Below are 16,484 nucleotides of genomic sequence, written 5' to 3'. Positions count from 1 at the left end.
TATGAGATTTCTCCGTATGGAAGACTTCTGAGAAAATTATTTCCAGTTTGAACAGTTAGAAGTTATAGACTTAGAAGTTATAGAGTTTGAAGAGATAGAGTCGGAAGTTTTTTGTAGAAAAGCCCTAAAGATGATTCTATTATACACTCAAGATTAAGTTTACTTTCCAAAATGCATAATTAGGTATAACCTATAAAAGAAAAATAATTCATTTATTTTGAAGAATGATTCTGTCCAGCAAACATCATCCTTTCCATAGTAATTCAATTCCAATTTCTTGAAAATTTGTTTCATTAAAACCTGCAATTGTCAATTTGTCATGTCGTTGCCGATATAGTGAATTTTCGAGAATGGTCCGTCCAATATCTATTCCTCTTCGATTTCACTTTTTTATCATCTGCATAAAAAGTCTCGGAAAACTTCTTCCGGCCCTCCAGCAGCCATAATCTTTTCATTAAATTCGTCAAAAGATACATAAGCCTTAATACGACCTTCTGCGTCAGTTTCTAAAGGTTCTGCTGGTCTATTAAACATTTTCGTTTTATCGTCCATTGAATTTTGGCTATCATTACGTTCGTTAGATCGTGGCGCCGCCCATGCGGCTTTAACTGGAGGTGGGGCGACACCCTGCCGTGGTGGCAGCGCAGGCGCAGCTAGTGGTTGTGGCCGAGCTTGTTGTTCTGTAAAAGTTACCGTAAGTGGGGAGGGCGATCGCGGATTATTCATCTGATTTCCTCCAGGGAAACCCCACTGTGGAGAAGTGGTCGCACTACCCGCGCTACCGGGTGTGGCAGTCGCTGGAGTAGAAGTAGAACTTCCGGTAGATGACGGAGTATCCGGCTTGCTTGTCGGCGATGGTGTACGACGTTTTTCCGGCATTTTGAGGGGAGTAAGATTGGGTCGAGCTTGACGCCTTGGTACATTTGGTGATGGGCTGAAAAAATCAAATTTCAATTATTTCAAAACTAGGAAATTCTATAAAGTTTTTACTCTATGGAGGTTAAACATTATATTTTGAGTCTCAGCGACTATTAAAACTCATTTTTTCAGTAATCTTTATTATTCAGAGCATCGAGGGGGCCGCGTATCATTTCAATATATTGGACGTAAACTGGTTTTCAATCTAACCTATCATCCTGCCTTTGCCAACATTAAGAATGTCTTGCGAGACATTCATGTACTCCTCACAGCGGCGAATGAAGAACATCGCAAGGTGTTTTCTGACGTGCCTATCGTTGGCTTTAAGAGAGGCAAAAGCCTCAAAGACCTTCTTGTTCGATCCAAACTCTCTAAACCTAAGAAGACAGGAGGTCAATCTGAAGCATGTCAGAAAACACGCTGCTTGATATGTCCTTCTATCACTAAAACAAAATCTTTTAGGAGCTCAATAACATCGGAGGAGTACGAAATCAGGTGTCATTTGAACTGTGATTCTGAACATGTTGTCTACCTAGTGACATGCAAATCATGTCAAAAACAATATGTAGGCAGCACCGTAAAATTTAGAAACAGGTTTAACAACTATAAATCTTGTTTCCGGAAATGCAGTTCAGGTGAAACAGCGCCTCAAATGTCATTTCACTCTCATTTTTGTCAGGAGGGTCATAATGGTATGGAGGACTGGGATTTTACACTAATCGATCAATCCCAGAATGAACAGAGTCTTCGGGTACGCGAAGATTTCTGGATTAACAAACTCCAGACCTTTGAGCCTCAGGGCTTGAATGAGAGGGAAGTGATGATCGATTATGGCTAGGTTTTTTCCCTTTCTTTGTTTAGTTCTTTTTGTCTTCTTGTCAGGCGGGAATTTAACTTTTGAGAAATAACTTCTTTACTTTATCATATTTTATTACCCTATTTATTCTCCCGAGCTTAATTTATTTTCGTTAATTACAATTGTACATTACACCGGCATTTTAACGCCTTTTTAACTTTTATTCTCAGATGAACTTTTTAATTGTCAATAGACCTATAATTTTTTTCCCTTGTGTATATAGAATTAGTATATAAACCTTGTCAAATAAATCCATTTTTATGTTGAAAAAGGCCAGTTGGCCGAAATATTCATAGAAAAATGATGTGTTATCTCTGACTACATTATATTGTATACACTCTCGCATAGACGGAGAAAATTGGTTTTACTGTGACAAGATATTATACCCTGATAGACGAGCAAGATGACTCAAAAAATGAAATTGACGCGAAATTTTAAGAATCAGATTTATAGTTTAATATACTCTGTAAATATACTGTTTTATAAAAATTATTGATGTTTTCAGGGCCATTTTTATCCGATTCGCGAAATAAAATCCACGCAAAATTCTTCAAAACGCCAAATCGCGAAATTAAATCCAGAATATTTTGCAATATTTTTGACTTGAAAAAATTAACTCGATACAATTGTTTTTTTCTAGAGAGTTGGATGGTCTGAAAACAAGATGGTTTTTAAGTGGAAATACGACAAATTACTCAGCACTGAAATCGGTTCACAAGCTTCGAGCTTTGTTTTCGGACACCATGGGAAGATCATTTTGAACTTATTTTGGACACGTAATTTAATAAAATTTGAACTCAATTTATCCGCAAACATTTTTTTTCAGGTTTACGCGTATTGATCTCTATATACCCTGGACCAAGCTATATCATCCATATTTCATCGTAGTTTTATTATAATCTAATAAACCCTGACCTTTATACTATTAAGTTTCTCGATCCCGGCCGATCAAAATCTTTGATCGGAGTCTTTTAAAAGTGGCACTCTAATGGTAGCACTTAATGATGTGGGTCAATTTACAATTAAATGGAATTTCTCGTTTAACAATAATTTCACAAGTATTGACTACCATTAAGGTACTACTTTCAAAAAACTCCGATCAAAATGTTAGCTTGGCCAGGATCGAGTAGTCTACACAATAGACAGTTCCATAATTTTAGGCCTTACTCTTGCACTGTTATAGGCACTGCTATGGGCGGGAATTCGCTTTTTAATGGGATTAATAGAAATTTTAAACAAAAGAAGTTTATCAATAGAGATTTAAAATAAAGAAATGTTTAAAACACCGTTGATAGGCTTAGGTTTCGAAACTCTCTATTGTTTCATCAAAACCTCAGTGCGCATGCGATGTATCCGGATAAATTCAATATTCAAAACAAGAGCAGTGCGCATATCCCAAAGTGTAGGAGTTTTACGCTCGAAACGAAGGAAAATATGACGTAGCCTAGGGTCGAGAATCTATTCAGAGTATAGAGCTCATTGTTTATTAGATTCTAATAGGGAGATGACGTAATCTTTATCACAGACTTACGTTTGACCAACTTTGATATTGAACAATCGAATCAGCAATGTCATATCTTCACGTCTTAAACAGGTAACATTACCAGATTTTGTGAATTGTTCTTTATGGATGCGACAAATGTGATCAATAACACATTGAGCCACATTCTCGATGGTGGTTTGCTTCAAAATCTCATTGTATATCAGGTTGGCAATGTGAGCATTGACCTGGAAAGAAGTAAGTAAGTAAGTATATCTCCGTTAATCCTCGAATAAGCGCCCCGCTCGAATAAGCGCCCCACTTTTAGTTAAAGTAATATTAAAAGCGCCCCACTCAAATAAGCGCCCCCCCCCACCTTCAGGGAGGGGCGCTTATTCGAATATTGTTATTGATTGAATAAGATATTGAGTAGATACTTGTGTCTTAAAAAGAAAAAAAGCGACTAAGAATAAAATGATAGAAATTGTCAATTGGATTTTTCCAATTTTTCTTTTATTCATCCTTTTTTGAAAAATCAACCCTTTGAAACAGTTAAGTTTAAGCAGATTCCGAATTTGTCGATGTACGAGTTTCTGAAATAAAAAAATTGAATAAACGCCCCCCCCCCTTAGAGCCTGAAAAACTAAATATGCGCCCGGGCGCTTATTCGAGGATTTACGGTATATTAGTATATTCATCTGTTGGCTGTCGGCGAAGCCAGGAATGAGGAGTGTATTCCATTTTCTATTTGCACTAGACCTGGAAGATCAAATGCTGACACACCTACTTTCAGCTCACAGTAACCTACCGCCTAAATCAGATTACCCAATCTGAGCTACTAATTCGCTGAGTTGGCGACGGCCGGAAACGAATCGACAACCCTTAGATTGTAAGACGAATGCTCTACCCACTGAGCTACCCAGCCACACAGAGTTCTTAATTATGTAAGATCAAGAATATAAGATTTCTTCCATATATCTGCAAATTTCGTAGGGAAGACTTTTGAGAAAAAATAAATTTCTTGATTTACAGTTTAACTATAGGTTTCCTATATGAGCGTTGACCCGGATAGAAAACAGGTCGTAGTTATGTCCAGACGGTGTCAATCGCAATCGAACCAATCGAACGTAATCGAATGCGATCGAATAATTGCGATTCGATTGTCGAACGTAATCGAATCTCAATCGAACAGCCGATTCCTGGGTAATATTCGATTGTGTTCGATTGTGTTCGATTGCGTTCGAGTAAGGTTAGATTGGTTCGATTGATTGTTGACTATGTTCGATTGGTTCGATTGATTGTCAATTACGTTGGATTAATCCTCGATTTCGTTCGATTACGATTGTGTTCGATGAGTTTGATTGCGATCAAATTAAATTGGATCACTCTGTTAGAGCTTCTTAGCGTGGGCGGCCGAGCGCTTAAGTACCATACTAAAGCAAATAAAATCTAATACAATTGAATCAATCGAACGTAATCGAACACAATCGAATGTAATCGAAGCAATCGAACAGCAAATCCTGGGTAATTCGATTGCGTTCGACAATCGAATTGCAATTATTCGATTGCGTTCAATTGCGTTCGATTGATTCGGCGTTCGATTCGTTCGATTGACACCGTCTGGTTATGTATAATCGAAATTGTGAGATTTCTCCCAGACTGTAAATTTCGTAAGAAAAGCTTTCGGGGAAAAAGAATAGAAACAAGGTCGTAATTACGCTCCAATTTATTGTGGTGCCAAAAAAAAAAATCGTCTGAAAGACAAAACCAGTTTTTTAGTTAAAATTCATAATTATTACATATTATTTTAAAATAATAGTTCGGAATTTGGAATTAATATTAACATTTTGCAGGTCTAAGAAACCAGTTAAGGGCTCTGACCATAGTCAGAAAATTGATTTTAGTATCTGAACATAAAAGTTATGTTTTAGATTCTTTAGCTCTTTTAACAAAGAATTGCCTTTATAAATTGCTTTTTAATCAAACCCCACAAGAGTAATTAAGAACTTAATTGCAAATATGACGTTATGAACTTTAAAAAGACGTTAATAATATGTTGCATCACCTTCTTTTATAAAAAGTGATAAGTTTTAATGGGTAATTAAATTAACCTTTTTGTTTCGAACTTTTTTCAAACTGTCCGCAAAGAATTGAACTATTTCAAATTTTGCGGAAATTTTTTCTAAAAAGATGTGTCAAAAGTTATGACTGTTTTTTTAAGCAAAATCCAGATGAAAAATTGATGAAAAACCACTATTTTGAAGATATCGAGACAAAGAAGCATTTACAAAAATTTTCCACAAAAATTTTTATTGTTCGGTTAAAGATACACCATCTACTGCTGCAAAAAAATTTTCAAAATGTTTTTCTTCGCCGAAACTAAGCTCTTCAAAGTTGAAATACTCTTCCTCGCAAAAGTCTTCATTTTCTTCTTCATCAAATTTTTTCAATGCAATTTTTAAATTTTCAGATTCAGGAATAGTTTGTCTAACAGAAAATGTATAACATGCCATCGTTTTGTTGGTTAAATCAGTCAGAAAACACATTTTAAACACGGCAATTATGAAAAATTCACTATGGTCAGAGCCCTTAAGTACACTTTATGCAGTAGAGAACACTCTATCTTACTTAAACCCTTTCCGTGCCAATGTTGGGTATATGCTAAATGGGAAGAAAAAAGGATCACATGCAGTTGACGGTATCCTTGGTTAAATTGTGGACCAGTGGGTTTCACTGGTCCATTTGTAATCCAAATAACTTATTTTGACCAACTGCATATGGTCCAGAAAAAATCCAAAATGACCAAACCTTTTAATACAAAATCATTATGTAAATTTGTTTCTGCAATAAAAGCTTTACCCACACGAAAGACCCAGGAGCTTGAAAATTTAATTCCATTTCAACCTTTAGGAGCAACTTTATATCGGATTAAACTCGACAACGAAAAACGTAAAGATTCAAATTTCGCATGTCACATAAACCCAACAATGGCAAATAATGCAGCCATAAAACTTTACCCCTTGTCAAATAGATAAATAAAACTAAAGACACGGACATGGATAATTTTCCAACATTCAGCAAGCATGCTAAGTATCTGTAGGTAACTTGCCAGAGACTGGGTTACTGCAGTTTATGACTACTGCACGCTACACTTAACAATAATAGGCAGATATTACATGTCCTTTCATTACCTTAAGGGAACTTATTTTGGCGGGAACTAATTTTGGCGAGTTCCCGCCAAAATTAAATATTTTGCTCACTCGCCAAAATAAGTTCCCACCAAAATTAAATTTTTTGTTTCCTTGTCTAAATAACCCCTGAAATTCATCAAAATTGCTCAAAATAAGGCAAAATAGAACAGATTTACGCTGTCATTCGCCAAAATTAGTTCCCGCCAAAATTAAAAAAAATCCCTATTCACCAAAATAAGTTCCCGCCAAAATTAAATTCTTTTAAGATTTTCGCCGCTCGCCAAAATTAGTTCCCGCCAAAATAAGTTCCCTTAAGGTAGATATTGACATTTAAACTCAAAGTAAGCGTCAGAAAATATAGGAAACTAAACCATTTCTAGCAAGAACTGACGTCGAAAATTGTAAAATACTGCATTGAAGCATATTTTTGGCCGTGTTATATCGCATCTATTATTATACGGTCGTGAGTAACGTCAAGAATTATTGTAGATGAAAAAGGTTAACAGGTATATAATATAATAATTATAATAATGATACTTCTTACTTGGTCTTTTGGTATACCAGTGGCTTGTTCGTAAGCAATGTAAACACCTCTGGACATTAAAACAAGAAATTTCATGTTTTTCAAGATATCTTCTCCGCCGTGAACAGAAGGAGTCGACAGAATTGGTTCTTCTCTTGCTTCCCTATAATAAATTGAAACACTACACCCTTAAGATAAAAAAATTTGACCGAAAGAAAATTCGGCAGATCTGGTCAAAATCCGCCAAATTAAGTTTTCCCCAAATTAGTTTTTCTAACCATCCGCCAAATTATATTCCAGGCCTTTAAACAGGTTTTTTCTTATTCAATAACGTTTTTTGGCCGGAAATATCCTTCATCCACCAAATTAAATTGTTCAAGCCATCCACCAAATTGAATTCCTTCTGAAAAAACTTTCGGTCATCCCCCAAAAATTCCCACCAAAGATTTTTCCCTTAAAGGTAGTAAATATCATCGTAAAATCGGAAATTATATCAGTTATTTGTTTGGATATGAAGATAATAATTACCGAAAAACACTCGTCTGAAAGATGTTAATGTACAAACTAGAAGAAGGATAAAAAGAAGGTCAATGAAAAATACTTTAGATCAGGGTGTGATGTATATCCGCCTTTGAGCGCCCAATCGCCCAGACTTCTTGTTGTTTTCAAAACGATAGGTATCTGTTGCAAGCGTTCAATGTTCAAGCCTAGATTAGCAAGCCGTTGAAGTTCAGAATTGGTAGCGATAGTGTGATCAGTACTTAGCTATGAAAAAGAAGAAAAATTAAAAAAAATGTTGAATACGTGATTTTGTGAACGAAGAAATCTTCTATAAAGTCACCATAATGATTAAATAAATACTCGAAAATAATTTTACCTGGATGACTCCTAACTCTTCATTTTGCGGATCAACTCGACATAACAATGCTCTTGCATCACCTACATTGGCAACGAATAATCTGAAAAACAAAGAATAAAGATCTTTTCTATCAATTTCCACAAGTTTACCGTTACGCCTTATTTATTTATTCATATTCTCCAGGGTGATATATTAAAAACAACCTTTCTTCAAATCTGGACAGTGTTGAATAATATCAGATTAACTATATCTTAAGGTTGTTGGCTTTCGACGACATTTCAATATTCGGAAGAACTATTTCTTTTTTTTTTACTTTAAAAGTTCATTATCCTTATTGTTTCTATCCGCAGACACGTGGTCAGTTCTTCCCAGGACTCGCCAGTGCGGCTCGGGTAAGCGAGCATAAGACTGCTTTTTACGAGAATGCTCAAAAACATCGAGCTTTGAGCTTAACATACTCGAATACTTTGCATTCTATTCTAGTGAGGTTGTTATGAGTTGATGAAATGGGCTATTCCAAAAAAAAATGTACCCCTATGTTGAGGAGATTTTTTTTTTCCTTGGATTTTCTAATTTTTCAGGACCCCCTTGGATCTTTTTCTCCCCTTTCTTTGGACCACCCTGGATTTTCGACCTCGTTATTACTGACCACCCTGGATTTTCAACCTGATTTTACTGACCAATTCAAAGCATATCAGTAGTAAACAAACCTTGATTTATGAATCAGTGCGATGGCAGCTGAACAACCTCCTTTGATCCGCTTCTCTAATTGCTCCAAACGTTGAAATAGTGCAGGAAAACGCTTCTGTGCGTCATTTTTGCTCATTCCCTGCAAACAAAATTTCAGTTGAAAAATCTTAAAATTAGTGATTAAATAATTTGATTTTAAACTTTTTTTGGGGGCTATAAAGTAGGTTCACATTCTGTCAATTCTGTCTAGATATTTTGAGCACGGTTTTTCAGCCAGACTGCTTAATACCCCCAAAAAGTTTTCAGTAAAGTTTCAGCAATGGATCTCGGTCCTCTTAATAATTTCCTTTGGGTTTGGTGCCGAGAATCTTCATAATTAGACATAATTTTGAAAGGAAAGAAAAGAAAAACAAAAATTTGGAACTTAAAACTAAAAAGATTCCAAATATACTCCAAAATATCTTATTGTTGGAAATAATTATTTTATTATTTTCATTATCATTATAAAACTATTGTTGAAAATACAAAGAAACAGCCCCGTAGCAACCATCAAAGCATTTGAAGGTGATGTATGTAACGGCTAAGCCTTTTCAGTTCAGTGTCTTTTTCATCATTTTTGGCATTCCCTCACATTTTTGGTTTTCTGTGTTTCTCGTTTTTCAGTGTTTTTCTGTTTTCAGTGTTCACCCAGAGGAATGTAAAGAGATGGAAAAACAGCTCCTTGAAAACAATGGAAAAACGGCTCGTCATATACCAGGTCTCTTGCCCTTAAGGGAGTTTATGTCGAGTAAATAGGTTTCTTTTGTTGTCGCTATAAAAAATCTGCATAATTAGCGTGTTGTGACAAAATTCTTTTGTTTTATATTATATAAAAGGCTTAAAGCCTGATTATGCGCAAACTTTTTGGGCACACCTCTCCTATACGAAAAGGTACCTATATCTTCTTGCTCAGAATTTCCTAGCGATTCTACTGATATAATCATCATGACCGCACCATAATATGGAAAGCTAGAGTTCGAGAAAATTATAACTTCATCTTGATTTTACTCGACTTCTGACAGTTTTACAGGAACCAATTCAATATCATTGCGTTAAGGATTTCTTTTGCTATACATTGGTAAAAATATTGCTCCTTATTCTTAAAAATTGAACTAGTAATCAGCAAAAAAGGAAAAACTAATTTTCATTTTTATCGTCAAATCATGTAGAAACCGTCCGATTTGTAAGGCGAGCCGTCTTTTCTGGACTTTCATTTAATGACCTAATCAACGTTTTTACAATAGAATTTTCCATAGAAGTGATCGTTGAACTTTGAGTAATCAGAAAAGCTGTTTTTCCATCTCTTTACATTCCTCTGGTTCACCATTTTGGATTCTATTTGTTTATTTATGTTAATTTATTCAAAACATAAATTTTTCCAATTTTTAGTTTTGGTCAGTAATTTATACATTCTCATTTATCAACTTTGACCTATGACCTAGAATTTATCATACTGTAAATTACACATTTTTTAGAATTTTCTATTTAGCAAGAACTTTCATTTTCACATCAGTTCAACAAGAGATTTCATGGAGTGAACATCAAATTTTTCTAAGTCCAACTTCAACTTTTCTCTTATCAACATAAGTTTATTTTTTTAAATTTCATCACACCACACTGCCTGGATTATTCCAGCCTCACACTTCAGGCAAGCTGGTAAGTTTTTTCAGCCATTTTTTTTTTGTCGACCATTTTGTTTTTTCTCTTTCTTGATGCTTTTGCATCATGAGGCATTAATAAGATTAGGCTAGAACTAGCTTACTTCATTTCAACTACTAATATTCAATCAATATCATCTATCAATATTAAAATTTATACATTTAAACAGGCTTATACTTTAGACTTTAGTTTATACTTTAGACTTAAGTTTTTTCCTTGTGATCAATATCTTAGTATTTTTTCAATTTCAATTTTCAGTTTGAACATACATCATTTACGTGTTACAAACACTTGTGACCGCCTACAACTTATTCATCCCCCACTCCGTGAATCCATACAATGTAATGAACATGTAAAGTAACCCTAGGTGTCTAGATGTCTAAGAATAGGTGTCTTTCAGAAAGCTGGGAGGTTAAAAAAATGCCCAATAAGAGTTCTAAAGGATACAAACCTCTGGTAGTTGTGTTTCTAGGTTCATTTTCTCCATCAATGGTTCATCAATAAGATCTTCAACGAATCCTTTGGAAACGCTATCAAAAGCTTCACGTAGTCGTTGTTTCACTTCCCTATCTCCGTACTCCTCTGTGAAATTAAATCAAATAAAATCAATAAAACAAAGTTTTAGCAACATCCATAGACTGAAGCTGTTTAATATGCTAATGCGATAATTGTTACGGGAAAATATCAATTTGTACAAACTACAGTGTTGGTAAACTCGGTTATTTTTTGTTCATTTTCTAAAGTCTTAAATGGTAGGTTAGCATACTAGACTTCACAACATTTACGTCTGCAAACTATAGCAATTTTTGAAATTACAAATTCTTGATATTGATGATGTAAAAATTTTGCTAATTGACACATTCACTCAAAACATATGTCAAAGTAACCTTATGGTGCCCTTTCTAGTTTGGTGTTATATTTAACATTACTTGATCGATCTTTCTCACAAGGGACAAAGTAATATTTTGAAAGATTTTAAAGGGAAGGCTTAAAAAGGTTAGAAGGCTAGAATTTTATACCTGATTGATAGAGGGAAAGAGATTAAGTGAAGTGAAGACAGAATGAACTGTATTTTTCAAACCTTTGATTTGACCCAATAACAGTTCAGCTGGTAAACGTTGTCCGGCAAAATCAGCCACCATAGGCCCATCGTTACCGTCTAAAACACCATAAAGGAAACATTCACCAGGACATGAAAAATGGAAACTTCTGTCTTCATAATCAGTAGTTGCGCCCATGCCACCACCAGCACGGTAGATAAGGTTAGTTTGGTATCCAACACCTGTTTCTTTACATTGTGGTAAATCATCTGTCCAGTTGTAAAGCAATCCTTGAAGCTAAAAATAGTAATTACAAAATGATTCAAAACATTACAGTGATATTTGGATATCATGAACAAACGTTGTTTTGACAGTAATGTGGGGTTCTTTAAAAGTACATATCATGATATATCAAATTGTTAAAAGCCACATTTTTCATTAACTGTCAGAACAAACATAATGTATACTCATGCTACCAAATAAAAAAAGCACTTTTGACTTTTCTATTGACTATCAATTGGTCAAAGATTGAATGAAAATATTCATTCAGTCATTCACACTAGCGTCCCATCGAAATGCGTATCAAAGATTAATGATGCGAAAGCAGTACCTTTAAGTCAGGTAACTTCATCAGTGGAGGGAAACTTGCATAGCCATCAAATGACTGACCAATCAAAGCAGCAAAATTTCAAAACAGATGAACTACTCAGCATCGCTCACAACTCTACTCTACCATTTTAGAATCTCATATTTGCCGTGACAGAATTGCGGGTAAATAAAAACAGTGTGGTTGGATAATAAAAAATCATACGAGATCATAAATTTTCAGAAATTTTAAGATTGCGGGAAGTCAGGTGTTTCTCGATGGCTGCTGGACATATAACCTCAAATTTAATAATGATATTAAATATAAGTATTCATGACATCACTTATGATTAGGAGAAGTATATTTTACCACTCGTAAATATATTGTAAACCAGGTTTGTTTTGATTCAATTTTGTATTTTAATGACCAGCCAGGTCATTCATTTGAGGGCTATGCACGTTAGCCTCCACTGGTGCAAGTTACCCGATCTCACGGCATATTGTTTATTGACTCGCAAGCAAAAAAAAAAGCGCCGCAGAACTTCTAAAGGGATTCATGAAAAAATTAACCGGTGCTTTTTAAATGAAATTTTTTAGCATACAGTATAAACAAGGCCTAACGAATCCAGACGGTGTCAATTGAACAACAACGTAATCAAACGCAATCAAATAATTGCGATTCGATTGTCAAATATAATCGAATCTCAATCGAACGGCCGATTCCTAGGTAATATTCGATTGAGTTTGATTGTGTTTGAGTAAGGTTAGATTGGTTCGATTGAAAGTTGACTGGTCACTCCGGTAGAGGTTTTAAGTGTGGACGGCCAAGTACCATACAAAAGCGAATAAAATCCAATACAATTGAATCAACTGAACGTAATCGAACATAATCGAATACAATCGAATACAATCGAACATAATCGAAGCAATCGAACGGCAAATCCTGGGTAATATTCGATTGCAATTCGATTGCATTCGACAATCGAATTATAATTATTCTATCGTGTTCAATTGCGTTCCATTGATTCGGCGTTCAATTTGTTCGATTGACACCGTCTGGACGAATTGAAGTGCTGTCTCCGGAATTGAATGACAATCGGTCATCTTGTCTCATTTCAAGTTTTCAATTTATAATTAATTCGTTTGGGAGAACGTAACAACTTACAGAATCAGTTCCGCATATTAATTACTCCACCGGTTAGGACCGGAAATTATCTGCTCCATATTACGGAAATAAAACGCTAATACTAAAGCTACTGTTATACCGTAAGTTGGTCTAATGTCGACATCCCTCTTTTAATTTTGACATCCTTCTTTAGAGATAGGAATAAAAGGAAAGTCGGAAACGCAATGCTGAGTGAAAATAATTATCCAGACAGTACTAATCGAACGTTCATTTGTGATCGAAGTAATCAATAATGATCGATAATAATCGAAGGTTATCAATGACCACCTATCGATATTGTCGGTGATCGAATACTCACTCAACTCCAGATTATGGCATTTTCTTCAACCATTTTCGATTTGTTCAATCATTTCGATTACTTTTCGATAACCTTCGATCATATTGAATACCTTCGATTGTATTGAGTACCTTCCAGCCTTCGATTTTATCAAATATGTTTCCAGTAGCAAAGCGTCAAAATAATCTGAAACCAAGTTTATTTCTTTCAATTAAAACACGCCATTCACGCGCGAAAATCACTTTCGTTTTCTCCGACCAATCAGAACGCGCAATATGAGTTACTTGAGGAAACCCTGGGCGAAGGCACACAAAATGGCGGGCGAAATGTCTGGGAAATAAGGGGCTCAATCTTTATAGCGGGCCTTCTTTTTGTGCTTAATGATTTTACGTCATTTTTTTGTTTTTTTTTAAGATATATCATAGTAATTGGTTATCGAAGTAATCAATTGGTTATCGAAGTTGTCAAAGTTATCGAAAGTAATCAATAACAATCAAAGTACTTGAACGGTTATTGAGTCTTCAAAGGGTTGTTAAAAGAAAGTGATTGAATACTCACAATTTTTTTGAAATTTTGGTACTTGAAATTCGGTTAATCGATAAATGGTCGTTCGATTACTTTGACCATTGTCGATTACTTCGATAATCGAATTTATTGATTAGTACCGTCTGGTAATTATCTTTGCTTAGCAATCAGTTGAGGAGTCCATCAGTGATTCCAACCTTCCTAATATTCCTATCTCTAAAGAAGGATGTCAAATTAAAGGAGGGATGTCGATATTAGACCAACTTACGGTACTTTATATGTAGGACATTGCGCAGGTAGATTTGCAGCGCTATCGCTTGCTAATTCAGGAGAATGTTAGCGTGCCAATTTGAATAAAATTTATTTGTTGGTATTTTCTGATTTCCCCTATTAAAAATAACTTGGTTAGGTATTCGCAGTTAAAGATTAGGGATTCGCAATTAGGGATTAAGGATTCAAACTTTGATTGAATTTTTTGAAAGGCCTAATTAACTTGCAACTTTCAAATAAAAGGAATATGGTAGAAAATATTCCCAAATTTCATTTCATTTCAACCAAAAATAGTCGCTCTCCATCGCAATGTTCGAGCTGTAAAAATCGCAGACTGACGAATTAGGGATTCACGATATTGTCATCAAGTGAACAACTCGGTCTTCTGTGGAGGAGAGCAGACTTCTGTTGAACTTTTACATATTGGAATACGTTTAGAAATATTACAAGGTCTCATTTCCACCAAAATTATTCGCTCTCCATCGCAGTGTTCGAGCTGTAAAAATCGCAGACTGACGAATTAGGGATTTGCGATATCTTCACTGAGTGAACAACTTGGTCTTCTGTGGAGGAGAGCAGACTTCTGTTGAACTTTTACATATTTGAATACGTTTAGGAATATTACAAGGTCTCATTTCCACCAAAAATAATCGCTCTCCATCGCAGTGTTCGAACTGTAAAAATTGCAGACTGACGAATTAGGGATTTGCGATATCGTCACTGAGTAAACAGCTCGGCCTTGTGTGGAGGAGAGCAGACTTCTGTTGAACTTTTAAATATTGGAATACGTTTAGGAATATTACAGGGTGTCATTTCCACCAAAAATAATTGCTCTCCATTGCAGTGTTCGAGCTGTAAAAATCGCAGACTGACGAATTAGGGATTTGCGATATCTTCACTGAGTGAACAACTTGGTCTTCTGTGGAGGAGAGCAGACTTCTGTTGAACTTTTACATATTGGAATACGTTTAGGAATATTACAAGGTCTCATTTCCACCAAAAATAATCGCTCTCCATCGCAGTGTTCGAACTGTAAAAATTGCAGACTGACGAATTAGGGATTTGCGATATCGTCACTGAGTAAACAGCTCGGTCTTCTGTGGAGGAGAGCAGACTTCTTGAACTTTTAAATATTGGAATACGTTTAGGAATATTACAGGGTGTCATTTCCACCAAAAATAATCGCTCTCCTATCGCAGTCATAGTGGGCAGAGGGGTATCAAGCCCCCCTTAAAAATGGCACCCCCCTCTTTTAGCTCAACCCTCCTCTTCAAAAAATGAAAATTCCTCAACCCTCTCTTTTTATTCAACCCCCCTCTTTTTCCCAGGTTTAAGTTGTTCAACCCGTGGGGGGGTTTTTTCGACCTTTTACAGTCGCAGCTGTCTTGCAAAGGTTGAAAAAGCATTATACTCCATCAAGAGTTGTAGAAACAGAGTTTTTGATTCATTCAAATGAATGGAAATATAATAATTGTTGAGAAATTTAAAAATGTTTTGCAAATATTGCCAAATCTTCCTAGCCTCCCCCTTAAAAAATTGACCCCCCTCTTTTTGTCCAAGCCACCCCTTTTATTTGAAATTTTCGCAAGCCCCCCCCTTCTTTTAAATTCAGTAAAATTCTCAACCCCCCCCCTTTTTTTAAAGGGGGGGGTGCCCACTATGGCAGTGTTCAAGCTGTAAAAATTGCAGACTGACAAATTTGGGATTCGCAATATCGTCACCGAGTGAACAACTTGGCCTTGTGTGGAGGAGAACAGACTTCTGTTGAACTTTTAAATATTGGAATACGGCTAGGACTAATCATTGGATAATTTCAACCAAAAATAGTCGCACTCCAAATGCAAATGAAAATTGTCTTGTTGCAAGCATAAAGGCATTAAAAACTCACACAAATATCAAAAGATGGATTTTACCTTTTCCTGTGGTGGTATCATATTTGGATTAAGCTTGATGGCTGTCTGTTTATACCTGGTTGCCTGTCTGTCTGTTGTCTGATTGTGTTTTTTGAATTTTGACTGTCCTGACAGTGACTGGATTTTGAAAGCGAAAGTGAAAGTTATGCTTTTTTTTCGAGACGGTAAACATCGGAAGAGTCGGGAAATCGATACGGAAATCGGGCTTTAAACTCGGGCTGGACCACAGATTTCTAAAGCCCGAAGGGCTAGATTTGCGGCCTTGTTCAAAAACTCAGGCCCTTTAAGTGGATTTCTTTTCGGAAAAAAAGTTGATTCTACTAACCATTTTTGAAACATCATTACTCTTTCAAAAAAATTTCTTTTTATGAAATTTTTTCGACTTCATGACGGAAAAAGATAAAATTTTAATTTGGTTACAATGATACCCATCAAGCCGGTGAAAAATCTACATAAAATTTCATTAATGTGAA

General features: G+C 35.5%; 1 protein-coding gene across 1 annotated transcript; it reads right to left on the bottom strand.

Moving 5' to 3' along the window:
- LOC136798907 (TGF-beta-activated kinase 1 and MAP3K7-binding protein 1-like) lies at window positions 1-16,130 on the bottom strand. The gene is made up of 9 exons (XM_067055576.1): window positions 16,012-16,130; window positions 11,297-11,552; window positions 10,667-10,797; window positions 8,538-8,656; window positions 7,846-7,927; window positions 7,570-7,733; window positions 6,990-7,131; window positions 3,306-3,502; window positions 1-934 (listed from the first exon to the last, which is right to left on the bottom strand). Exons 1-9 carry the CDS (start codon window positions 16,030-16,032, stop codon window positions 394-396), a joined length of 1,653 nt encoding a protein of 550 aa, XP_066911677.1. The 5' UTR covers window positions 16,033-16,130; the 3' UTR covers window positions 1-393.
- Window positions 16,131-16,484: the final 354 nt, after the last annotated feature.

The sequence above is a fragment of the Clytia hemisphaerica genome, unplaced genomic scaffold (assembly GCF_902728285.1).
Source record: "Clytia hemisphaerica strain Z4C2 unplaced genomic scaffold, Clytia hemisphaerica genome assembly, whole genome shotgun sequence".
Classification (NCBI taxonomy): Eukaryota; Metazoa; Cnidaria; class Hydrozoa; order Leptothecata; family Clytiidae; genus Clytia; species Clytia hemisphaerica.
The sequence above is the reverse complement of the archived record's forward strand: the minus strand, read 5'-3'. Positions and strand labels throughout refer to the sequence as shown.

What these genes read in the sequence shown, in the direction of transcription:
- LOC136798907 (XM_067055576.1), bottom strand. Translation starts at nt 16,032, where the DNA reads ATGATACCACCACAGGAAAAG. An exon ending in TGATACCACCACAGGAAAAG is followed by an intron (nt 11,553 to 16,011) that starts GTAAAATCCATC and finishes TACTATTTTTAG; the next exon opens with CTTCAAGGATTGCTTTACAA. An exon ending in AATATCAAAGTTGGTCAAAC is followed by an intron (nt 935 to 3,305) that starts GTAAGTCTGTGA and finishes TGATTTTTTCAG; the next exon opens with CCCATCACCAAATGTACCAA.